The sequence below is a fragment of the Gallus gallus genome, chromosome Z (genome assembly GCF_016699485.2).
Source record: "Gallus gallus isolate bGalGal1 chromosome Z, bGalGal1.mat.broiler.GRCg7b, whole genome shotgun sequence".
Classification (NCBI taxonomy): domain Eukaryota; kingdom Metazoa; phylum Chordata; class Aves; order Galliformes; family Phasianidae; genus Gallus; species Gallus gallus.
In genome coordinates this window covers 10271328-10296706 of record NC_052572.1, presented here as the reverse complement: position 1 = coordinate 10296706, position 25379 = coordinate 10271328, and the positions used below count along the sequence as shown (strand labels likewise).

General features: G+C 39.9%; 1 protein-coding gene across 1 annotated transcript in view; it reads left to right on the top strand.

Annotated features, from left to right (window-relative positions):
- Positions 1 to 1362: 1362 nt before the first annotated feature.
- The window catches only part of MTMR12 (myotubularin related protein 12), a 33210-nt gene continuing 9193 nt past the window's right edge, over positions 1363 to 25379 (top strand). The window contains exons 1-10 of the mRNA XM_424996.8: positions 1363 to 1540; positions 8328 to 8382; positions 9540 to 9679; positions 11412 to 11484; positions 12699 to 12829; positions 13481 to 13574; positions 15432 to 15555; positions 16672 to 16747; positions 18732 to 18838; positions 20915 to 21039. Of these exons, the coding sequence (XP_424996.3) occupies positions 1481 to 1540; positions 8328 to 8382; positions 9540 to 9679; positions 11412 to 11484; positions 12699 to 12829; positions 13481 to 13574; positions 15432 to 15555; positions 16672 to 16747; positions 18732 to 18838; positions 20915 to 21039 (985 nt within the window). The 5' untranslated portion in view covers positions 1363 to 1480. The remainder of the gene's footprint in view (positions 1541 to 8327; positions 8383 to 9539; positions 9680 to 11411; positions 11485 to 12698; positions 12830 to 13480; positions 13575 to 15431; positions 15556 to 16671; positions 16748 to 18731; positions 18839 to 20914; positions 21040 to 25379) is intronic.

The following is a 25379-nucleotide window of genomic DNA, read 5'->3' as shown; positions in this document are numbered from 1 at the left end:
TGTAGGGCTCTTTTGATGAGATGTTAAAGAATGAATTCCCATGTGCTCTGTAGGAATTAAAGCTCCTTCTGCACCCTCCATTGGAGTTAAGATTATCTGGCACAATATAAAAACATTCCTTTCCTTTCCATATGCACCATGCCATCAAACAGCTGATTTTTGACTTGGTGAGCCGTAAACAGAGTGAACCTGAGGGTAATACTCCTAGTGGTCCACCTTGGGACTGATGCTCTTTGGCATCTTAATCAATGACATAGACAGTGGGATTGAGTGCACCTTCAGCAAGTTTGATGACACCAAGCTGGGGGGCGCACACAACAGAAGGAAGGGATGCCATCCAGAGGGATCTGGGCAGGCTTGAAAAGTGAGCCCACAAGGACTGAATTAGGTTGAACAAGGACAAATGCAAGGTGTTGCACTTGGTTCGGGGCAATCCCAGCTGCGTGCTCAGACTGGGAGAAGAATTCCTTGAGAGCAGCCCCGTGGAGAAGGACTTGGGGGTTCTGGTGGACAAAAAGCTGCACATGAGGCAGCAGTGTGTGCCTGCAGCCCAGAAGGCCAACAGTATCCTGGGCTGCATTAACAGAGGGAAGGCAGCAGGGAGAAGGTGATTGTCCCCCTCTGCTCTGCTGTCCTGAGACCTCACTGTAGTATCGTGTCCAGGCCAGGGGCCCCCAGGAAGGACATTTGAGCTGTTGAGGCGGGTCCAGAGAAGGGCCGTGAAGATGCTCAGAGAATGGAGCACCTCTCCCATGAAGATGGGTTGAAGGAGCTGGGCTTGTTCAGCCTGGAGAATAGAAAGCACCAGGGATACATCATTGCAGCCTTCCAGTACTTGAAGGAACTTATGAGCAGGAGGGGAACTGGTATTTTACACAGTCTGATAGAGAGAGGATGAGGGGCAGTGGCTTTAAACTAAAAAAGGGGAGAGTTGGGTCAGATGTTAGGGGGAAATTCCTCACTGAGAGGGCGGTGAGGCGCTGGCACTGCTGCCCACAGAGCTGTGGTGCCCCACCCCTGAGGTGCTCGAGGCCGGGTTGGATGGGGCCCTGGGCAGCCTGAGCTGGTGGGGGCAACCAGCCCGTGGCAGGGGTTAGAACTACAAGAACTTTAAAACCTCTCCCAGCTCAGCCATTCCATGAGTGTTTCATAAGCGTTGTCGCTGTCGCTGCCCTGCCCTGCCCACCCGCTCAGCAGCCACCACTCAGGGTTAACGAACAGCGCTAATTGCCCCCTCGCAGCGAGGCACGGACACGGCGCTTCCTCAGCTCCCCGCCCCACGGCCGCCAGCCAATAGGAGGAGGACGTTCTCATGACGGACAGCCGCTCTGCCCAGTGAGCGGGGCGGGGCGGGGCAGAGGTGACGGGGCGGTCGCGTTCCGTGCGCCGGATGCCGCGGCCGGGGCCTCGCCGAGGAGGAGTCCCGTGAAGCGGCGCCGGTGCCGCTGGCTGCTGGAGCGGACGGGAGGCGGCCGGAGCCATGTTGGGCAGCGGGGCCAAGGCGGCCAAGCCGTCCTTCGTGTCCTACATCAGCCCAGAGGTGCGGGGCCGGCGGGTGGGCGCGGCCGGGCGGCAGGGCTGGCGGGGCGGCGGCGGTTCCCGCGGCGCGGCGGGTTGTCCCGCTTCCTGCTCCCGTTCTCCCGCCGGGTTTCTGTGCGGTGCGGGGGGCGGAGGCCTCGGCCGCCATCACCTGCGCCGGGGCGGGCGGTACCCGGCGCCCAGCGGAGGGCCGCGCTTTGAGGCGGCGGACTGCCCGCGCGGCCCTCGGGGCTGTGCCGTGGGACCTGCCCAGCTCGCCGCTCCTGTGGCATCGCTTCGTCTTTATTACTCGTAGTGGTGCTGCAGGGAAGCCCGGGTCCGTTTCCTCAGCAGCGCCGTGCTGAGCTCAGTCTGCGCTTCTTCGGTGCCGCTCTGCCGTTGTCCCTTGGCTGGTTGGCGCGGTGCGCCGCTGGCGGCTTGGCTGGAGCGGCTGTGTGTCGGTCGCTGGGCACACGCTGTGCTGCGCGGCGTTGGTTCCGCGCCCTTCAGCTCGTCCGTGTTGCCGACCGCTGCGATCCGGGAAGGTTAATCTTGGAAACGAGTCCTTTCTGCTTGTTGTCTTCCTCTGTGATTCCCTGTAATCTGTGTCAAAATAATGCTTTATCTACCGTCCTCGTGATAGCTTCTGCGGGAAAATATTTTCTTATCTTGTTAATTAGTACGGAGCACATTGCTGAAAGGACCTTGAGAACCAGCTGTTGTGCTTCTCACTGTCTCTGAAATACCAGCGCAGAGTTACTGTGGCCTCTTTAAGTCAACTCTGCTGTTCAAAGCCTATTTCCTTATTTGTGGCAGCAGCTCTGTTTTTGTACGTTTTTCAGCCCTGGTGACGTGTAGTTTTGGCACTTCAAAAGCGGCCTTATACTCCCCAGTGAAAGGATACAAACAGCAGGTATGAAGACTTTGTGGGTCTGCAAATACATCCACATGGAGTCAATCTTTCACCTTAGGAAAGTGTTTCTATTCTACAGATAAAGCTCCTGGAATCGAGGCAGGAGCTTCACTTGTTAGGCTTGCTGAAAGATAGTTCACCCTTTAAGCAAGCATGCTGGGTGATCATACTTCTCAGGGGAAAAAAAGACCAGTGGGAAAAGGTGTAAGTCACATTACATGCAGTGCACCACGCCACCAGACAATGAAGTGTAGTTAACCCGCTTAGAACTACTGCTGTGTAACACTGCAGCTCTTGATGGCTGCAGGAAGGATAACGAGAGCACTTAATATTGAAATATTCTTAATTAAATATCCTAATGCACCAGAGCTCGGTCATTGTTTTTTATTTGTTCTTGATTTTAACTGTCTTCCTGATGTACTTAAATTTCACAGGCTCTTGCAGCTGAAGCTTTGAAATAAGTAGAGGCTGACTTCTGCCACACAGCTATTGTCTTTCTGTGGCTTCAAAAGCTCAGTGAAACAGAGGTCAGATGCTGGCAGCAAGTAAAGCAAGTTTAACTCTTTGCTCTGTCAAGTGTTGCTGTCTTTCTGACAACCTGTAATTGTCCCACGACGTGATTGCACAGGAAGCTGAAAGACTTGAATGGTTTTTAGTAGTATTAAAAATATAACCCTAGATATCTAATGAAACCTGTGAGATTGTCTTGGGATCTAGAAAACTATGTTAGATAGACTAAAAATAAGCAGAAGTGAGTATCTGTCAAGGAACTGTACTCCATGTGCATGTGGAGATGACAACCTTCAGGACACAAATTTTCTGTACGTGTTAACTTCCATGTTAAAAACTGCTGAGTTTTGAAACTGAGGCTATGCTGGTAAAACAGGGGAAATGTTCCACTCCCTCTTCTGTGGAACGGAATTTGGTGAACTGGAAAGTCTCATTTCATCAAGATAATGCAATTGCCATACTAGGGGAGGCTGTAGGCTGTTGCTTTCATTAGCAGTTGCCTGGGAAAGCACATAGCTGACAGTCACGTTTAGTGTCCACCTCTGGTAGACTGCCACAAAGTGGGAAACAGCTGCACGGGGGCTTTGTGAGTTTAAGCTTACATCTGGATGGCATCTGATCTGATGATGGGCTCTGCTCTGAATGTATGGAGCCTTGACTCCTTTTGTGTATGGTTCTGACTTGCAGCAAGGTTATCTGGCCGTACAGGGCAATGTACTAGCGTTATGCTGTAGCTGTTCATGCTTGCAACCTTCATGTTCGCTGGGCTTGTCCTTCTTTGCCTGGAAAATTGTTTAAGAACTGATGCTAGGTTAGGGGAGCCCTGCACTAAAGAAGTGCAGTGGGCAGTATTGAGCTTGGTTCCAGCCCCAGCTTGCCTAGCCTCCATTTGTTGCGCCCCAGGGACGCTGTAGGTAATGCTCAGTGAGATCAAGCCAGCTTTAAGCTGCTTTTGCTTTTTCATTGTCTATTAAAAGAAGTGAGAATTCTATTCATGGTAATACTCTATGGCACGTTAGAAGTAAGGTGTGAACAGAAGATGCTATTTGTTAAGGAATGGAAGTGGCTTCCGTTGTGTTTCACAGAACGTCTGGAAAAGTGGAGTTTCTGACATCTGGCTAAATATAACCTAGTTATGCTCTGCTGTATGGAGCCACAGATCAATCAGTGGTCTGTTAAGAGCGAGCCCATAGGATGTTGATATTAATGACACACTTCCCCTCAGGATGGACTTGGCTACCCTGCAGGAAATGGGGTGAACACCAGGGTGTAAAAGTCAATGTTTTGACATGCCTGGTCATAGGCTAGGAATATTTGTCTGCTGGGACACAGAAAACAGAAGCAGTGAATTACGTCATGTTTCCTAACTTTAAAACTTAGAAACTGTAAACTTATACAAGATTAACATACCGAATAACATTTTCCATGAAACCTCAGTTTGAATAAAACTTGATTAGAAGCTTACTCTTTATTTTGGTGTATGTGCTTTGAAGTTAAAATTTTCATGTTAATTCCTCTAAGAGGTTAGTTCTTGTATTAACCCCTGGTATTTTCTTTTTCTAACCTATGTAAATAATAACCTATGTATCAATTCAAAATCCTGTACTTCTGTTCCATGCAGTTTCAGAGCAGCAGTAGTGGTGCCTGGTTGTTCCTTTGCCCATCAGAGCTCTGAGTGAGTGTGGAGTCAAAACAAGATCAGAAAGAGGAGGTGACTGCTGGTTATTTAGTAGATGCAGAGCGTGCCCTGTGGAATGTGCATGGAAGTTAAGCAGCCTGGAACTACTACACATCATAGAATCATACAAATACTTGTTTATGGTAGATCTTGATATCTCACTGTGTGTTCTGTACTGATGGCTGTCCAGATTAGAGTGGTGGGAGTGATGGGTGGTGTAAGAATTAAAAGTTCCCCAGCTGGGCAGCTGGGCTGCAAGCTGACGTGGGGGAAACCGGGCACTGAAGTCAGAGGAGATGGACAGAACAATGTGAGGAAAGAGGAAAGGATAAAAGATGAAACAATGTGGAAAACATGTGCAGTGATCTAATGGATTCTTGGGTAATGGAGCTGTGAAAGGAAGGAAAACAGGCATTTAGAGATTATTTTCAGTACTGTTATTTTAATTAAAATGTGGTGAGTATCTCTTCTGTTTTATTTGGAATGCAGGATGGGATTAGTCTTGTTTGATCAGAAAATAGTCTTCTAGAGAACACTGAGTGTAGTGAAGTACAGTTAAATTTAAAAAAAAAAAGGGAAGTCCACAGCATGCTTCGGTATGACATGGAGCTTTCCTGCAGGCTGTTTAAGAAAGCCATTTAACAGCATTAGGCAACACCTTGCTACTGAAGCGAAGAATCCATGAGGAACATGGTGTCTTCAGGGCAGTCACAGTGCTGTCAGCTCAGGTTGGCTTGGACCAGTGAGAAGGATGATGCAGAACAAATTGCTATATGGTGTGCCATGTCAGCCTGCAGTTTTGGCATGATTTTGTGTACTCTAAAGTTACCAATCATAACCACATAAAATGTAGGTTTGTTGCCTCTCACGGTTTACTCAGATAACCTGGAAAAAGTCATGCAGAGTATGGTATACACATAGGTGGGGAAAGTCTGTACGATGTTCATTAAAGTGGAGGTCTTTGTTTCCCTCCTTTCTTAGGCAATCCAAACTTCCTGCATGGTGTCCTCTAGGTGTCTTTTATTGTATCATTGCTAGTAGGATTTTCTGTGTTGTATCTTGAGTAAGAAGTGTGAAGATGCTGCTTCAGGTGCTCAGAATGAGGATGCTGCAGGTGAAGATGCATCGATGCATATGTGTGGGTAGTTTTCAGTGGTCATATACATAAAGTGCTTGCATGCGTAACTTCAACAAATGGTCGAAGGGTGAAGCTTCCTATGGTCTGAGCAGATTTTATAGCTTGTTGAAGGGCTTAGACCTGCTTCTGCTACTTTACTTGCTTTTGGTTCTGTGCTCATCTGGCCTGTTCATGAGCTGGTTCTGCTATCATTAGGCAGTAACAATAAAAACAAACGCATGTAGAGGCTTCCTATCTGGTCTTATGAACTGCGAATTACCTCACTATGTAATCACTCAAACCTGGGAATAAGGGAGCATTAACTGTACGGCTGTGATTAAACGGATGTTGAGGAGCGTGCCTTGTGGTGGCTGTAGGCACTAAAGTCAGCCCTAGGATCTGATTGTCCCAAACTGGAACCCGCTGGAAGGTTCAAGTTGATAAAGAAGAAAGAATAGCTAAACTGAGTTCAGTACAGCGTGTACTGACTCGTGGTTAGTTAACAACTTTTCCTCAGATCTTTGCCTTATCTCTTAAAAGAACACAGATGGAATGACACTAACAGAATTCAACATTTTAGTGTCCTTCCTTGGGAAATAAGTGCAGCAGGATGGATTCTTCGGCTGTGTTCAGCTGTTCATTGCTTGCATTCTCGCCATCCTTAGTGCATGTGAATGAAAACCATCTTTGAAGGACTTAACGCTTTTGTTAGGGAATGTAAGCGACTCTCAAATAGATCCCTTGTTTGTGGGGTTTCAGCAGTTGTAAGCTGTTATGTAGTTCTGCTTGTAGTTAGTACATCATTTTTGTTTTCTGTTAACCAGTGGTGGAGTTACATTTTTAGAAGCTGATCTCTAGTGTATGTTTGACTGAAGTCAATGATTTGCTGTGGTGCTATCTAAGTAAAATTCCTACAGCTTTCAGAAGTCACCTAATTTGCCCTTTAACCACTTGTGTCATCGGGACAAATCATTTTGAACCTGTTATAAAAAGCTTTTCATATACTTTAACAGATAGATGTTAGCTCAAAGGAATTCTTTGGTGTCTGATATTTTATTTTTTCTGCTGTAATTTTCTTGCAGCACTGAAAAAGTGGTAGATGTATGCAGTGTGAAACTTAAGTGGTTTATGTGTGTACACGGTAGTTATTACATTCTTTGTTATCTCTTCAAGGCTAATAGGAGAATGCCAAGTCAATATACCTTTTTATTGCTCTATAGCAGTGATTGTTGGTTTATAGTTTGTAAGTGAACAGTGCTGTACTCAGGTGCATGTAGTGATACAGGAGGCGTAACTGTAAAAGCACTGGAAAACAGTGCTCAGTGCAGAGCTGCCAGTAGTGAAAACCCAACGTTAGGAAACCACATTTCTTCTCTGAATGCCGCAGTGTTTGGCCTGAGCTGTATTTGTATAGTAACTTGTTTAACTTACAAACATCAACTTTTGTTAAAATTACTTGTACAAAAGCCAGTCCTGGAAGTCAAAGGCAGCAAACTGTGCTCTGTTCTCTGTGTCAGCTGCCAACTGTAGTTACAGATTTTTCTTTGTAACACTGCTGCTTTTTGAGAACCTTTGCCTCTGTCAGCCCGCCTTGAAAATCTGCTGCTCCCCTCATAGTTTCCTGGTAGTTTTACTATGCAGCTGTAAAACTCTTTTGAGCTTTGAGAGCAAATGTTTATACAAATGGTAAATGGAGATTATTTTTATGCTCTTAGAGCCTTTTTTTTCCCTGTTGCTTGTGTCTCCTTTTGATTGCTTGTCTTGATTTGAAAAATCTGACTTTGGATGCTGTCACAAGCTAAAATTAGTTTGCTTACTGCTGTGGCCCTGGGGGTGGTTTCCAGTTAACTAATAGTTTTCCACAAAAAACTTGAGAGCGTGCAAAGTGACTCTACTGCAGGAGGAAGTCTGATCTGGCTGAGCAGGAAGGGTGTAGTGTGTTCCCCTGTTTAATACTCCTTCAGCTGGGGATTTTTAGCCCAGCACCTCAAGGCCAGAATAAGTGATACTGAGGGTTGAATAGGTTTGTTTTATGCAGTTTGGACTCAAACATCTTCTGACTCGTGTTCCCTCCTTGCTCTGAGATTCAGAAGTCTCTTGCACTATAATCTTAGTGCTGTTTAAGTGACTTACATACCTTGATTGCAAAAATACACATAAGGAAAGTGGAAACAGGCAACAAAGGATGAGGAATTAAAAACTACCAAGGGTGTATTATAAACAAATACTAGTTGTGTGGAAGAGCTTCCAGTGAACTCTGGGAGGTAATGTAACACTAGGTTTACACTTACCCATTAATTTTTACTGAAAAAACTTAAACGCTATTAGTAATGCTTATTTTTTGTCTGTTCCTTGTGAAAGCAATTTCATTTTTCAAGTTTTCAACAGCGTGAAACTAACTTAATGATCTATCTAGTAGACAGCTGACCTTAAGTGGAAAGAGTGTACTGCAAACTTTCTCTTTACCCTAGGAGAGGAAGTACTCTCCCTAACTTTAATTTTCCTGTTAGCTAGGATGTGAGTGCAGTCATGTACAGTGTATATTAAAGATATGATTTCTGCAAAGAAGTAATCACTCTTCTTCTCTCTAGGAAATACATGTAAAGGAACCCATTGAAAAGGAAGTAAATCCTCATTTACTACCAGGTAACTGTGCTTAGAATTAAATAATAAAAGAATTATGTAAATTATACATACTCTCATTTGTGTACTATAAACACTCAAGTTACATCCATGTGAAGGATGGTAAAATACTTGTTTGTGGGTTACCACCACACAGGTTGAATATTTTAAGTATCTATCTGCATATAGAGAATTTATAAAAAGTTGATGCATATTTTGCGGAGAACAGTATCTTCAGCTAAGATGCATGTGGAAAATCGTCCAAGCTTCCAGTTTGTTTTGTTTCTTTAAGGTTGTTTAGATTTCTTTTTGTGCCTTCAAACTAAAGACAGTGAACTAGTAGATACTGAACTTCTATGTGCTTTGTTTCCACTTTGAGCTATTTTGGCCTTTCCCTATCTCATTCATTGTTGAGAGTCTTCTAAAATTTACATCTGTTTGAAAACACAATCGGTGTTTTCCAAGGTTAGGAGAGATGAGATTGCTAAGACAGAACACAAGGGAAGGCTTAATATAGTGTTGTTCTGTCAAGTTTTCTTTCTAGAAAAGAGCAGCCTGAGTGTCTGTACTTATTAAAACGTGTTTTTATTTTAAACTAGAAGTTGAGTATCTGCTGATTTGGAGATTAAAACTTCACTAAACATTTATATAGCTTGTTTGAGAACTTTAAAATAGTTTGGGATATGTAAAATAAAGAAGATATCCAGTTAAGGCTATGGAAAACTAGCTATGAGGACCTTGTAATAATTAACTCAGATGTTTCAGCATTATTAACAGTTTAGTGGTGTGGAAAACTAACAGTTTTCAATTTGTTCATTGACTGTATTAACTGCTCTCTACTGGGGCTTGGGATTTGTTTTTCAAATATACATATGTGTGGTGGGTCTTCTATAGTCTGTGTTATTCTCCAGTTACTGGGCAATGGTCAAGATGCTTCTGATTATAAAATTTGTTGTGTGCAGCTGAACAGTGTTTAGTTCATCTTTAGTTGTGTTAGTAACCCAACAGGCTCTCTGGGTACTGATTTCAAGAACTGCCTCTTATTCTTTCTGTAAGTACTTAAATAGCTTCAGGCATACAATTACATTGTAAAGAAGTAAATGCTGATTTTTAAGATCTATCGAAGTAATGATACATATCAGTTATGTTACAAGTTATTTTTTGTTTTTTGTTTTATACAGGTGAACAGCTGCTTTGTGAGGCAAGCACGGTATATAAGTACATACAAGAAGATGGGTCAAATCGTGGCACTTACGGAAAACTTGTATGCACAAACTTCAAGATTGCTTTCCTGGATGATGATTCTACTTCAGATGATAATGTAGGAAGACAAATCTTCTTATTATGACCAAACAGACTTTGAGGAAGTATAGTCTCTTCGACTAAATAAATTTACCTTTCTTTTATCTAAGAATGAATATATATTTATAGAAAGTTTTAATGGTGCTAGACTTGTGTTAATCAGTCTGCATCTTTGATCCATACATATCCTGCTTCAAGATCAGACTGTTTCAGTGAACATTTTTTAAATTTGTATATGGATATTTATAACTAGATGTAGTTTATACATTTTTATTTACCTTGTGAATCAGTAATTATGTTTAAGCTTAAGTTAAAAGAATTGAATGGTTTGGAAGCTAAATCTACAATTTGTTTAAACGTCACTGCTTGTCTAGTAGCACTTGCACAAGTGTCAACATCAAACATATTTCTAATGATGAGTAACACTGGACTTGAATTTGGGTTGCATCTACAGAACCATTTTACAGTTCCAAGAGAGCGGGTAGGCTGAAATACAGTGGAAATCCTCAAAATAACTGCTGTATGGCTCAGTAAAGCTCTGCATTATTCCACTCACAGACAAGTGTCAACTACAAAGATTTCAAGCTGACCAGTGTTTTAAAAGCAAAAGCATTCCTAGTTCTTAGAAATAAGTTGTCTAGTTTCCTTTTCTTTGGTATTCAAATTGAGTCCTCAAAGAGTAGTGCTAATGCCACACTTTTTCAGGTGTGCTGGAGCACATGAACCTGGTCCATTTAGGTGCTGCAAGTGTAGGAAGAACTAGTATATGGCTCCTAGGAGTGCAAGATCAACTTGAAAGTGAATGAGATGTATTGATTGTGGTCAGATATTTGAGGGACAGAGTTTCAGGGAATTTAATACTGAAAACTAAGGCTTTTACAGCAAAATATGGTATTTTTCAAGCCTTCTGAAAGGAATTTGGACAAAGCTGCACAGCCCTTCCCACAGATCCCATGAGATATGTTCTAAACATGGCAGTGACCTTGCTAATTTCTGTTCTGTCTTCGGCTTGTTAAATCCTGGGTTTATAGCAAACTGAGTCAGCAAGTATTTCTCAGTATAAGTTCATTGTTAGTCACCTATTTCAGAGTAGCGCAGACCTGGAAATAGTTTGAATGAGGCTGACTTTGTTCACAACTATGTTATTTGCTAGTGCAGTGTACATAAGCCTTCTAGCATTAGTATTCAGAATGTGTTTAATTGTGGCATCACTCAAATCCTTTTTTAATCCTCTGAACTCAGGGAAGGCGGAGGGAACCTGACAGAATGGGCTCATGTGACTTTATTTTGCCTAGTGATACATCCAATTCTTATGTTGGAATAAGTTTCCTGAGAACTCTTGGGATATGCATTCTTTTAAGACACTTTCTGTTTCCTGCCAGTTTCCCACAGCAAGGAAACTTTTCATAAAAGGGCTTGGATTACATAAAGTTACTGTATTTCCTGTTTACTGAAGTGATTCTAGTTTAAAATGTGACCTTCAGTAGAAACGCGTGCTTCAAAGTAACTTGAAAAGTAAGAATGATTGCAGACATAGTGGAAACTTGAACACAATCTTCAGTTTATATATCATGCTTGTGTAACCTATGTCTTTATGTATTTTAAGAGCTGTTTCATGCTTTGTCTTACACAGCTTACAAAAATAAGAGTAAAACTGATACTGCAGTATGTACCGAAGATGCTTTACTTGCGAGAAGGTGCTAGTTCTTAGTAGTACAAGATTTCTGAGATTTTTTTTTCCTGTGTTCTAGGAGCCACAATTTAAGAATAAGATCATAGGAGAAAATGACATAACCCTGCAATGTGTAGATCAAATCTATGGAGGTAGGTCAGCTCTCGGTTTAACATGTCTCACACCTCTACATGCATTCTAATTGTTCTGTACATATCCTTTTTAGAAAATGAATAGAGTTTCTGCTTTCAGTACTATGTTGGGTAATCTGGGGAGAGCAACTGTGGTTATTTTAATGATGAAATGACAGATAAAAGATCTGCAAGAATCCAGTTTCATCCCTCATGCTTGTCTGCCCTAAACAAAATCTAGATTGATCATCTTCTTCGAAGTGCATTTATTCATGGTGAAAAATATACTGTACCTAGTCTCTGATTAAGATTGTACAAATATCTTATTCTAAACTGTGTCAACTATTTCCCATCAATATGAATTTAAAAATTGCATTTAAGCAGTTGCATTGCAGAGTAGTGCAAGTGAGTAATTCCTTAATGCCTTTTGTTTGTGTCTAAGGGAACTTTGTTTGATGAGACTCTTGTTTTTTTTTTTCAAAATATCAAGGGTGGTAGAAAATAAGCTTTTACTTTACAAGCCAAACAAAATGTGGTTTTTTGTTTGTTTGTTTGTTTTGGTTTTTTGTTTTTTTGTTTTTTTTTTTCAGCAGAACTTATTAGGTATGCCTATGTTGCTTTAAAAAAAAAAAAAAGCAGGCATGGGATTAGCAATTTGTAAGCAGTAAGGAAGACTTTATTGAGCAGCCTGACTTTGGATTAGTGTTCAGAGTATTTATGAACGGTGGTGTAGATTGGTGAAGAGGTAGATGAGGGAGAATATTGGAGCATTGTTATGAGATAGTTTGGTTTTCTTTCCAGTGGCTGAGCTGATAGTACTTGAAGGTGCAAAAATACATATTCTCAAAAGCAAGTCAACAAAGGGCTGTCTTGAGGGATTTGTAATGGTTTAAAATAAATAATTTTTAAAGAAGGTTGCCTGACTCTCAGGCAAAACTACTAAATTGTTCTTCATGTATTTCAAAACTGAACTTACACTGTCATAATGAACAAAAGTAAGCAGTGAGCAGATGGTTTGGCTGTAAGTCCACTTCCTACCGTGTAGCAAGTAACATGAGTGGGCTTATGTTAAAGCGGATGAGTGCATCAACCCACAGCTTGCAATATTGTTGTGGCATGCTTGTTTCAATTATTGCTGAAACATGGGATTGAATTAGTTTCTCAAAGTTTGAATGGGCAAGTAGGGATAATTTTATCAATTGACTTTTTTTTTTTAAATCTTGTTGATTTTGCAGTTTATGATGAGAAAAAGAAACTTCTAACCGGACAACTGAGAAAATACCCAGAGAAGCTAATTATCTACTGCAAGGACCTTAGAGTATTTAACTTCTGCCTCAGATATACAAAAGAAGAGGAAGTAAAAAGAGTAAGTATAGGAACTTCATTTGTTTTTTTTTTTTCTTCCTTTTTAAGCATGGTTTTAGGTATTAGTTTCTTTGTTGGGGATGAGGGAAGGATGAAATTAATTCTAAGAGATCCATTTAAGTTGAAGTGTTTTCTGAGCATTTCCAGTTAAGAAAGAGAGACTTCTTTAAGCCAGCCTTATTCATTAAACACTTTTACATACAGCAGTTAAAAAGATAAAATGTAGTTGCACATGAGGATAGGTGGAGCTTGAGAGTGACATGTATAATTAGCTTCAGATCCAACTAACTTGTAAAGCTGTTCTGTGCTTATGTGATACTACTTTACAACATTGTGCATCTCAGTCTTGCTAATAGAAAAGCAGTAAGTTTCCTGATGCTTTGAGTTCTTTTAATGCAGACCTAGAAGTCTTACTGGCTTTATTAAAATGGGTCAATCTATAAGTTGAACATGTAGAATGCTTCTCATGGAGTCAAGTAAGTACATTGCTCTGAACACAAGTGAAAAGGCCTTCCAGAAGTTACTCTTCAGCTGCTGTAGATAGAACCAATAGAGGGGTTTTGTTTTAAACCTGGGAGAGAGGATTCAAAAGTAATGTTGTTTACACTGACTGTTTAATTAGTCTGGGTGTTAATTTTTGGTCCTTTCCTAGATTGTCAGTGGCATAATTCATCATAGCCAGACTCCTAAGCTGCTTAAACGCTTGTTTTTGTTTTCTTATGCATCAGCTGCCCCAAACAACACAGGTAAATGTTCTTGTATTTTTAGATTGTATCTGTTGCATGCTGTTAGTTCCTAAAGCAGTCTGTGATGCTTAGTAGCTGAGTTTGTACTTGGTTTATGACTCTACCTGATTAGCAGTCTGCCTCTGAAGATTCATTTGTCGTGCAATGTTGCAGTTTGTCCTAAAACTCTCTAAATCATCTACAGTTAATCTTTGTGAATGTCAGTGAAGTTTTGCTGAATTTTTACAAGCAAGAGTAAAATCTTTGGATTGAAAACTGTTATCAGTATTTGTATATGCTTTTCGTATGCATCTCCCCAGAGTTCTCTTATCTGGAAGATATTTTGCTTATTTTATTGCTGTTTTGTGTAGCATTACAGCGAACCAAACTTCCTGTTCTTAACTTTTAAGTTACTACAGTTGCAATGGCCACTGACAGAGGATTTCCCTTTTCTCTCTTATTTGCAAGGAATCTACCTTGCTCAGGCAACTACAAAAAAACCCATAGGTTTGTATAGTGAGGTTCCAGTAATTATCTGTCTTCCTTTTTGCCGATTTATTACATAAATTTCCCATTGATCAAACTTGGCTGAATAATATAGTAATATTCAAAACTTAAGATAAAAAGTTATCAGTGCACTTCCTAGAATGCAGTGGTTTTGTCTTCAGTTAAAGCAATAGTGTTGTTTTAAGTTAACCTGACTCTTGGTGCACCAAAAATACATGCTTCTTTTCCAGAAGAAAGTTTTCCTTGTACCCAAGATGTTAAATGGACACTTATCAAAATATTTCATGCCATTACAAAATCATGGGGTCAGGTGAAACCTTTGGATATCAACCAGTCATGTGCCTTTCCATCTTCTCCACTCTGCCCTGTACTAGTCAGAGTAGTCTCAACTACAGCAAGTTCCTCAGAGTTACATCCAGTTGAGTTTTGAATATCTCTGAGGAAGAATCCACAGATCTAGGGCAACCTATTTCATTATTTGACAGCCTTCTTTGTTATTCTTATGTTTGAATGAAATCTGCTGCATTTCAACTTGTGCATGCTGCCATATATCATCTCACTGGATACCTCTAAGCGTCTAGCTACAAATTCTTTATTCCATGCTTCCCCCATCTACCCAATCAGGAGTTTGTGTGTTGAGATCCCATGGAGTTTTCTGTTCTCCAAGCTGAATAATCTCAGCATTCAGAGTCTTATCTATTATTTCAACAAGCCCTGAGAGGATCTTCACTGGATTTGTACTGTTCCTGTCTTGTGCTGAGGCCCTTAGTGCTGGATACATTGTTCCAACAGTGGCCTCACCAGTTCTGAATTCAGAGGAATAATCAGCTCATTCAGTTTGTGGCAAGTGGTTTTCCTAATGCAGACAAAAATAGGTTGGTTTTCTTTGCTACAAGGGCACACTGCTGGCTTAGGTAATTCAGCTGCAATTCAGCTATTCAGTTTCAACTACAAACATCAGAAAAAAGAGGTTCTTCCAGGCAGAGACTAAGTAAATGTGGAAGAAACTAGTTTTTATTAGGCACTGCAGTTGTATCTTCCATGGAAGTTATAGCACTGCTTATCATTTCAGTTTTGCAGGATATTTAATTATGACCAGTGTCCAGAGCAATTGACATTACTCCGTAAATTATGTGTCTATTGAATTAGAATTGTGGCTAAATCAGTTTACTGTTGTAACTGTTGTTCAGGTGGCTAAGTGGAAGTATGGGAAAAATCTTCGTTGAAATGATTGTGGCCAACTGCTGTAATCAATTTTCCATTCTTATTAAATTCCTCAGATGCTATATTCATTGTAAAACTCCTATCTGTGATAAAAGAATGAGCACTAAATGAAATGCGAAATCTGAATTAACATGATTTATCTGATAGATGCAAGAAACCAAACTGTGATGTTTGATACTCTTGAAGACTGGCGTGATGAGTTGGAGCGAACAAAGGGGAACGTGCAATACAAAGCAGTATCCACCAATGAAGGCTACAGAGTCTCCGAAAAGTAAGCTTGCCATGTCTAATAATGAAATTTAGATATACATCTCATTAATTCCTGCAAAAAATTAATGTTTGGCATCATAAGGTAGCATTATGCCTGATTTTTAGCATCTGATTTACATTTTGTGTTGTAGTATGCTTTGACTTGGGAGGTTGTTTTATGCAATCCTTGCTCAAGCAGAATTAACTTCAAATTAGGTCAAGCTTAATCAGAATAGTTCTAATTATATCCAAGGATGAAGAATACCATGTTAAAGTGGAACTGAAATAATGTGCGTCTAGTATCTGTACTTCATCACACTTGAGCAGCCAGGATGACACTTATCTTGTTAAAAACTCAAATTACATGCAGTTAAGATTTATTTTTTTTTAATTTGGGAGGGAAAAAAAAGGAACTGGTTTGAAGTATGTCGGCAAGTGTGCTGGTGAACATTAAATTATTGCTCCAATAGTGGAAGGCTAGAGATGTATACGCCTTCCAGTTTAGCTAAGGAGTATCTATTTGAAATCTGTACAATATGTTGTGTACTACTGTTCAAGTCAAATCCTGTACGGTTTCACAGACCTTGGAAAGAAAGTCCAATTTTCAAAGTAGAGCTACATCTTAATTACTCATTCCGGATCTGTCTTGAGACTCAAACTAAGATTAAATACTTGTCATGGCTTGTGTGGGCCTTAAATGTAAGTCATATCTGATACTGGAAACTCATGATATATTAAATGACATCCTTGAATTGTGACTCGCATGGCTTACAAGATGCAGAAATTGAATTAGTTATCTTATATTACAAGGGTATGTTTGAAACAGCTAGTAGTGTGATGAGAACAAAGACTGTCTTAGTGATCATCCTTGGATGTTACAACTGAATGTGGGACTTAATTGCAGCCTTGGGAAGTCAGGGTAGTGTTACAGTGAAAATGAACAGCTCAGGATTGGAAGAAAATGTTAACAAGCTGAAAATTTTGTTAAGGACAAAATTACCTAGTTGGAAAGATTTTTGTAGCTCTGAGAGTGAATACATAATTAGCATGTGGGCTAAAGCACGTGCCATCATTAAAGGAGCTTGGAGATTGTTCTTTGTTCTGTTCCTAAGCGCATGAAACTTTTTTGTCATCTTAGGTTGCCTTTGTATTTTGTTGTTCCCATATGTGTTTCTGAAGAGAGTATTTTAAAGTATGAAGGCAGAGGCATTCCTGTAAGTATATATGCATGTGAGGCTGGGGTCAATAATTGTATTGAGATGATAAAATTCAACAAGTACTCTGTTACTGCGTTCATCTTCAAAACATGTTTCTAACAGCTCACATTTAGTTTACGTAGCCTCTAGTAAAGGAAATAGATTTTGGAAAAAAAGGTGCATGAAGTGTTCTGTATTCCCTTGAATGGTGTAAAGCAAAGAATGTAATATGCTGATTCCCAGGCCCATTTACTCATATCAAATATCTAATGTCCTATACTCTGCACATACTATTCATTTGTGTTTCCATCAGCCTGCGTTTCATGAGACTGAGTGCTGACTGTTACCAAGCTGGGGCAGGATGTAGGGCTGCAAATGCATTTTGGGTATTGAGGTGAAGAACTGCATGTGCAGATATAGTTGAACAGCACCAGTTAGCCAGCTTGAGTACTGGTAAATAGTATGTCTGTAACAGTGCAGCATTTTTACAAAGCCAGGAGGGAAAAAAAAAAGTCAAGTAATTCTACCAGTCTCAACAGAAAATGAACTTAAATATATTCTACTACCTGTAGCTGGATTTGGTTTTCTGACTCACACCACTCTTGGGGAACTGGTAAGACAGATTACAAACAAATAGCAAAGTAACCTCACTTAGGATATTTAACCTTAGTTGCTGAGTGTCTATCAAATTTGCCAATTAAAAACATGTACACTTCATGTTCTTAATCGGTTCCTGAAGATAGTTCTATACTGTCCTGTCTAATCTTTACTTCCCAATTGTGAAGATCAAAATAATTTAATTTACTTGTCTTCATTGACCAGACAATATAAAGAAGTTTTCTTTATTGCATTTTGCATTGGTCAGAAGGTTAGTAGAATTCTTCTTATTATTTCCAAATCCTTTATGGGAAGTTTGCGTTCACAATATCTTGACTGTATTTAATCTGTTTGAGAGAGTAGTGAAGGGACAGATCATTTTGAGAGATTTAAGATGGGACTCAAGAAGTTGTGTAGAGGAAGTGAGAAGCTTTGAGGGCTGACCTCTTGTAAAGAATATGTGCAACAATGAGGCTTGATTTATGAGGGCTGCTCCAAAAGTAATGCCTCCTATTTGGTTTTGTTGGCCCACAGTTGTCAGAGACAGATATTGAGGGCATGGCTGTAGAGGTTGAGCCTTTCCAACCAATATTCCTTTATATCTTATTGCCATGCCACTGATGGCAGTGAAGGTTGGATGCTATTTTGTCAGACTGCCTCTGGAAGTGCATATGAAGCAAAGGTGCGTCATTGAATTCCTCCATGTGGGGAAAAATTACACCCATTGACATTCATTGGCACTTGCTGAATGTTTATGGAGACCAAACATTAGATGACAGCACAGTGAGGCAGCAGTGGTACATTTCAGCAGTGGTGACAGCGCAGTGGGTCACCTCCCCTGGTGCAGATTTTTAAGTGTGGCATGCATGCTTTTTTTCATCACTTATGAAATGCATAGCTAGTGGTGGTGACTGCATAGAAAAATAGTGTTTTGTAGCTGAAAATTTGTTCTATTAATTAGTGTTATTGTGCTCTTCGTAACTGTTGCAATTTCCATGGGAATAAGTAGGCATTACTTTTCTAGTGACCAGTGTAGCTATGGAGCTCATGTTTAATGTTTCATAGACTTAGTGACTCTTTCATACAGCTCATGTGGAAAAGTATGAGAGTGTATCTATTGTGAGTTATTTTTTGGCTTAACTACTAGAAAAAGACTACTATTTCTGTGGTGAAACTGATGACTGTTGAATTATTTACAAGAGCCATCTTTAGCAAATCTTCCAATGTAAATAGCATACTGAGGCATGTAGTTGGGGTGCAAATAGAGAAGTTTGCTGTTACCGAGTCACTGAATACATAAAACATTCAACAAAGCACAGCATAAAGAAATTTTTGTAATGACTCAGTCAACTACTTTGCATGAAATAGTTTACCAATGTTTATCACAATAAATGTCTTTCTGCAGATTTGGTGTTGGTCTTGCCATAATGGTGCTGCTCTTCTCAAAATGTCTGCATTTCCCAAAGAACAGGATGACAGCGCTTCACAAATGCAAAAAGCCTTCTTGGATGGGTCAGTAATAGCTATTCTGTCCACAACACTTTGCTTGGTATGGACTTTGCTTCTCTTTTTCCATATATGCTATATCTTTAAGCTTGCACGCATCAGGCTAGATCTAAAAGTAGTTTACTGTAATGAAATGGGTTTAGGTCCTTGGCCCAGTAGCATCCCTGATCAGTAGTGCAGGACTGTAATGTCACTGAAGACTTACTTGCAGAAATATGTATATACCAGACTAATCTCTGTACAAACCGTCCTTCTTAAGTAAAGCAGTGCCAACTCTGTAGTTCTTAACTACAGTGGTAGTATCATTAATTAGTGGGCTCAATTGTTTGCAAGTAAATGAGTCCAAACTCTTCATCTCTAAACATGAATTTTTTTAATTGAGGTAAATCTATGTAAGATCCGCTGTCTTCTCAGTTGGGTTTTAGTAGTTCACTACAGATGGGTTGGTAAGACTTTTTTTTTTTAAGCTGAATTGGTGAGTTGATGCAGCTCAGCAGTTTGAAAAATGTGAAAACTAAGACAAAGAGAAGAACACAGATGTCTGCTGACGACTTGCTGCTTCCCTACACCCAGCTTTTTTTAACCTATTTGGTGTCCTTGAGAAAACTTATCTAATAATTTGCTCCTAAGAGGTGAAGTCAAGTCAGTATATGCTGTCTGTACTGCTTCACCACTAGCTACTTGTTTGCCATAGATGAGAGCCTGTTAATCAGAGGATTAACAGATAATAACTTAATTTGGCTGTTTATTTTTAAAAACAAGAGGCTCTTAATTATACTTCCATGGGAGAAGTTTTTGACCCTTCCTACAGATTCTCAAGCATTTCCTTCTGAAATGGGGAAGTTCGTGTCTTGTGGCTCTTCTTAATGCTGTCTCATAATGCGGAACTAAAACTAACAGTAAGCGGTAATAAGGTATCAACTGATATTCTGATCCTTATCTGTGGACTTCTGAACTTGTAGGCAGTATTGGTGTCTATGTATTTTTGCTATGGAATGGCAGTACTGGTAGTTTACAACTAATATTTCAAAATGCATACATAAGATGTCCATAAGGATGTGTTAACATATCATCATAATGGGAATCTTAACTAAGTGACACAGAAGATGTATACAGTTAACAACATATGTTATTGAAAAGGTTTTAGAGCCAAATATCCTGCCGTAAATTGTTTATTTCAGTTTGGAAGAAGTGTCATAATTGACAAGTAATTGCTTTTGCTTGATGCACTTCTGATCTGATGCATCCTCTAGAAGATCTGATGACCTGCGTTTCTCAAGTGTACTCCTGTAATTCTTACTTAAAGCAGATTTCTATTTTACAACAACCCAGAAACAAAACGCTGTCCTGTGCTGACCAAGTGCCTACAGTTCTGAATTATAAGCTTGCCAAAACTTTGCAACCAAAAGTCAGTGTAACAAAAGCTATTTACAAAGTTGATATTAGTATCTTACTCATAGACAACCTCTGGAGCATGAGTGAGAGGGTCCTCCCTGGTCAAAACCTTGGCTTACCTGGCCTGACATTTTTCTCCCAGCCTAGGGGAAAATGCATGTGTATAGAGAAGTATGAGGCAGGTATACGGTCTTGTTTGAGTTGAGGTAGTTTCTTCTCTTACTCTCATGTTTCATGAACAGACTTGGTAGCTAAGTGCCAGAATATAACTTGGTAGAAGTCAGGGAAAATTGTGTCTGCTTGGAAATGTGGGAGTTTCTATCTATCCTCTTTCTGGATTTGTCTGTAAGTAGTCTTCTATTGAAGTAATTTTGGTGTCTATAGGGAAGGCAATGCCTAATAAGGAAGCAGTAGTAAAAATCAAGCAGTCTTTGTAATATTCATAAAGTGCACAAATGTGTATGGGCATTACCCTTTTCAGTGTGAGAGGTAAGAGCAGTAAAATTTTTCAGAAGCTTGTAGGCAAGCTTCCAACCAGTATGTAGAATTTCATGGAGGCCATTAGCTTTTGGGGATCTGTGTCTCTACAATGATTTCCCAAACTTATGCATATTAACTTTGTACTTAGTTGGTGCATTATCTGACTTGTGAAGCAGAAGGCTATAATCTCTTGGTCATTTGATATAGAATCTATAGGACAATTAGAAAACCTCCCTATGAGCTCCTGAAGACAGATGACTTGTCAAGCAGCCTTCCATCTCTGCAAGAAATCCAGACTGCGTACACAAGATTTAAACAGCTGTTTTTGATAGGTAAGTTGAACTTCAAAGTAATCCTCAGTCTCTGAAATCTGTAAAAGAATGACAGTGCTGTTCTGTGTCTAATAAAGGTGGTCCTTCCCTTTGTACCTTATTTTCTGATACTATTCAAATGCAGACTTATAAATATGTAGCTAAGGACTGTGCTTATGACTGGCAGGCTAATGGAGATCTATAGTTCTTAGACTTATTTCTTGCTAAGCAGTCACTGTATTTGAAAATCTCTTTAAGAGAGCAACTATTATTGAAGTTTAAACGTTCAGTAGTATACATTAGCTGGAATGAAATTGTGAGAGACTTCAACTTTTTCTGATACACTGAAATTTAATGTTTAATGTTAAGATTTTTAATCCTTTGGGCTGTTTCAAGTACTAGACTAAATGCTAACTTTTCCCAAAGACTACTGTTGTTGGACATAAGTAACTGATAATCACTGAGGCACTGTATATTTGCAGCATAGGTTGCATACAGTATCTAATGCCTTTTGGTTTTATACATAGAATGTAGTGGAACTGAAACTGATTGCAAGTTAGTATGGGTAGTTTCTGGTAAATTTTCTGAAAGGTTTTTGATACCAAAGAGGAAGGTAGGATATGAGATAATTCATCAGAGGTTCATAATGAAGATTTCTTTTTTTCTAGAATATGCTGTCAAAATTGCAGTGAATCCTTCGTACTACTTAAGAGCTAAAAACAATGGGTTATAATTTTGCTGTGTAGTTACTACTGTCTTACATTCCTATGGGAAAAAGACCAGCTTGAGTTTAAGACACATATCAGGAAATACTGTATATCTTTTAATCAGAAAAACGTGTGCTTGAAAGAAGCTGAACAAAGCAATAGCTCCCCTTCTGCTCTGCATTTAGTCTAGTCTAGTGCATTTTGCACTCTTGATCCCAGACTTGATGGCACTGCAGCCTTGTTACCTGCAGACCAGAATGAGCTGTTCAACTTGTCATTCTTGTCTGATGAATACTTTGATCAATGTGAATTACTAATTATCAGAATCCAAGCAGCATCAAGCCACAAAACTGGAAAACCAAGAGCAAACCCAAAGGAAATCACTTCTGAGAGCAGTACCACACTGTATGTTTTAAAAGTACTGGATTTTTGGCTCTGAAACTCTTATCTGAAAGACTTTCTAGCGAAACAGTTGACGTATCATATTGAGTCTTCATGGAGGCCAGAGTAATGCTTTCAAGTGTCTCTGCATTCTTATATTTTGTATAATTTGTGATAAACAGGAGCTGAACTCAAACTCTAAATACATGATACTTCAATGAATTACTCGTGGAAATTAGAAATATTTTTTTTAATCAAGAAAAAAGCACAGATTACTCTTACTGTTCCTTCATAGCTAGCCTGTCATCTTTTAAATGAATCAGTACTCTTTTGAAATACGTTTGTTATCCCAAATTTGAATGGGAAGCTCAGTAGTAATAAATAGTCAATTATTGCTGGGAGAGCTAAGAAAACAGCATTTGTTATATTCTTCATAGAAAAATATCCATAAAATTAATATTCAAATCCATAACAAAATGCATAAGTGCAGTATTAAACAGTATTTTACAGCTTCTGGTCTATCTGTCTAGTTTTCAAATCTAAGTAAATCACTTTTCAATTGAACACACTACCTTCTATGTGTAGCAGCTGCTCAGAAAATGAAACATTCAACAATTGAAGTGTTTAGTAAATATCACTGGGCAGCAGTGTTTAGGCTGCTAGTTCATATTCTGAAACCATTTTCATTCTACTGGAGCATTCTCCATGCATTCTGCACCTGCAAGCCAGTACTTAACTGCAAGACCACTACACCAGACTGTGAAGGTTGGCGATAATGGCTGAGTGAACTTGATTCTGGAAGGATATAATGGTGCCTTTGAGTTTGCATTATAAAATATGCCCTAACTTCCATCTGGGCTCTCACCTCAAAGTAGTACTGCCTGGTTTCAGTAGCATTGTCTTCTGGCAGTGCATATCGTTCACCAGTAAAATAATCTCTGCTGCTCTTTGCTGAGGACTGTGCACTAACAGATGTCCTCTTTGGAGATGATGCACCACTGTCTTTTTTTTCTTCCCCTCCCACTTCTTTTTTTTGCCTTTGCCTTCAGTAGGTTCCTATTCAACATCTGAATCTTCAGCGTTCAAGTTAAGATGAGATGAAGTGCTGCACAAATTGAACAGAAATGCTTAGTTTCCAGAGTCACAGGATCTCTAAGTATTCTCCTGCCACAACTTTGCAAACTAATACTCAAATTTTCCTGTACTTGGCATCGAACTTCTGATCTGATAATGTATGTTCTGAAGCTTTAGTACAGTCTGTCAGTTACCAAGACTGTTCATTTCCATGGCATTAGTACTCCTGAGCAAGCCAAATAACATTGGCTTTTCTTTATTCTGGTACAAAGTGATCGACTTTGGTGTTTTCTTTGGATGTTCTCCAGCGTTATGCATTGTCAAAGCTCTGGCCTGGTTCAGCCTGGTTCCATGACTGATGGAGCGGAGGGACCCACAAACCCATGCCTTAGGAGAGGGGGAAGAAGGGTAGGGAAAAGGTAGGGAGATGGGCCTAAAAACAAAACAGTGACAGTGAGCTAAGGGAGAAAACTGATTTACTAAATATGATAGCAGAATGCTATCATATAACACAATATAATACAATATAATTGGAATTGAAGCTAATAAATCAAATGAAGTGAGATTAGAGAGTGTCCAAAACCAGAGGCCATACTGTAATGCTGAAGGCGAGACAGCTGGGGAGCACATATTGCAGAGATGAGCAATAACAGAAGGGGCAGCCTCATGACTCATGAGCAGTTTCATCTTTCCCTCTGAACGGAAAATGGAAATGGAACACTTAAGTCTTCTGGGATTTGTAGTTCTTCTCTTCTGAGAAAGCTATACCCAGAACTACTGGCAATCCACCGACCTGGAGCATTAACTCTTTAACTCCCAGTGCACTACATGATGTTATGATGTGAAATACCAATAACAAAAATCATAAGACCATGATGTGATTATCAACAACTGGACACTCTGCCAAGTCTATCTCTGAATCTTTTATGCACTGGCAAAAGCTTTGCAGCCTGGTATGCATGCCTTATGTGGGAGAAGCCCACTATTAAATGAATCATACTATCACTTACTCCTGGTTTCAGAGCTGTGTGATGCTGAAAACATTCTGAATTTTTTGTCTGACGGCCTATGAGAATTTGACAGGTCCCTTTATGTCCAGTGACTGTGCAGCAAGTCCCAGCAACTCCTCAGAACACTCCAGGGCATTTCTATGTTGGCTAAGCTGATTCTGCAGAACTTTAAGTTTATGAGCCTCTTCCTGCTGAATTGGCTATATTAGCCTGCAATGGATGAGATGAAGGAGAGAGTCTGTCATATTCTTCTTCCAAATGGCAGTGCTTGATTAATGGTTGCACCGAATGATTTTGGAGTTTTTTTCCAGTCTAAATGATTCACAAGTCTTATGAGGAGTGGCTGAGGGAACTGGGTCTGTTTAGTCTGGAGAAGAGGAGGCTTGGGGGGGATCTTATCGTTCTCTACAACTGGGAGGAGGTTGGGGTGAGGTGGGAGTTCATCTCTTCTCTTGCATTAACTAGTGACAGGACTAGAGGGAATGGCCTCCAGTTGTACCAGGGGAGATTCAGGTTGGATATTTGGAAAAACTTGTTCTCTGAAAGAGTTTTCAGCCATTGGAATGGACTGCCCAGGAAGGTGGTGGAATCACCGTCTCTGGAGGTGTCCATGAAATATGTAGATGTTGTACCAAGGGGCATGGTTTAGGGGAAATATGGTGGTAGTTCAATGGTTGGACTGCATGATCTTGGAGGTCTTTTCCAGTTTTGGTGATTCTGTGGCCAAATAGGCCTGGTGAGAGTCTTTCAGTTTCTGAATACTGATTATACAAAAAATAAAAGCAATAGAAATTTAGGTTGTGTTTAAACAGCTACAGATATTCTAGCAAAGTTCATAGGAATTATATGACTTCGTGATATGACACTGGCCTCCTGGTTTATCCTAGCAATTCTCTGTTTTGATGTGTTTTAATGCTGTTTTTTGTTGTTGTTGTTTGTTTTTTGTTTGTTTGTTTTTACAGTTCCAGTGAACTGCTTAAAACTTTTCCTGGTATTTTTCCATCTCATAAATTTGTCTCACCACCTTTTTACAACCCATTGTATTTCTGGCTTCAGTGTTACTGACTTTCAAAGTCCTACCTTCTTATGTTAAGATTTACGTAGATCATACGTTAAAGTCAAGACAGCTGAAATTCAACTCAGAAGTAAGAATTAGTCTCATCTGATTAAACTTTTCACATACTGTCAA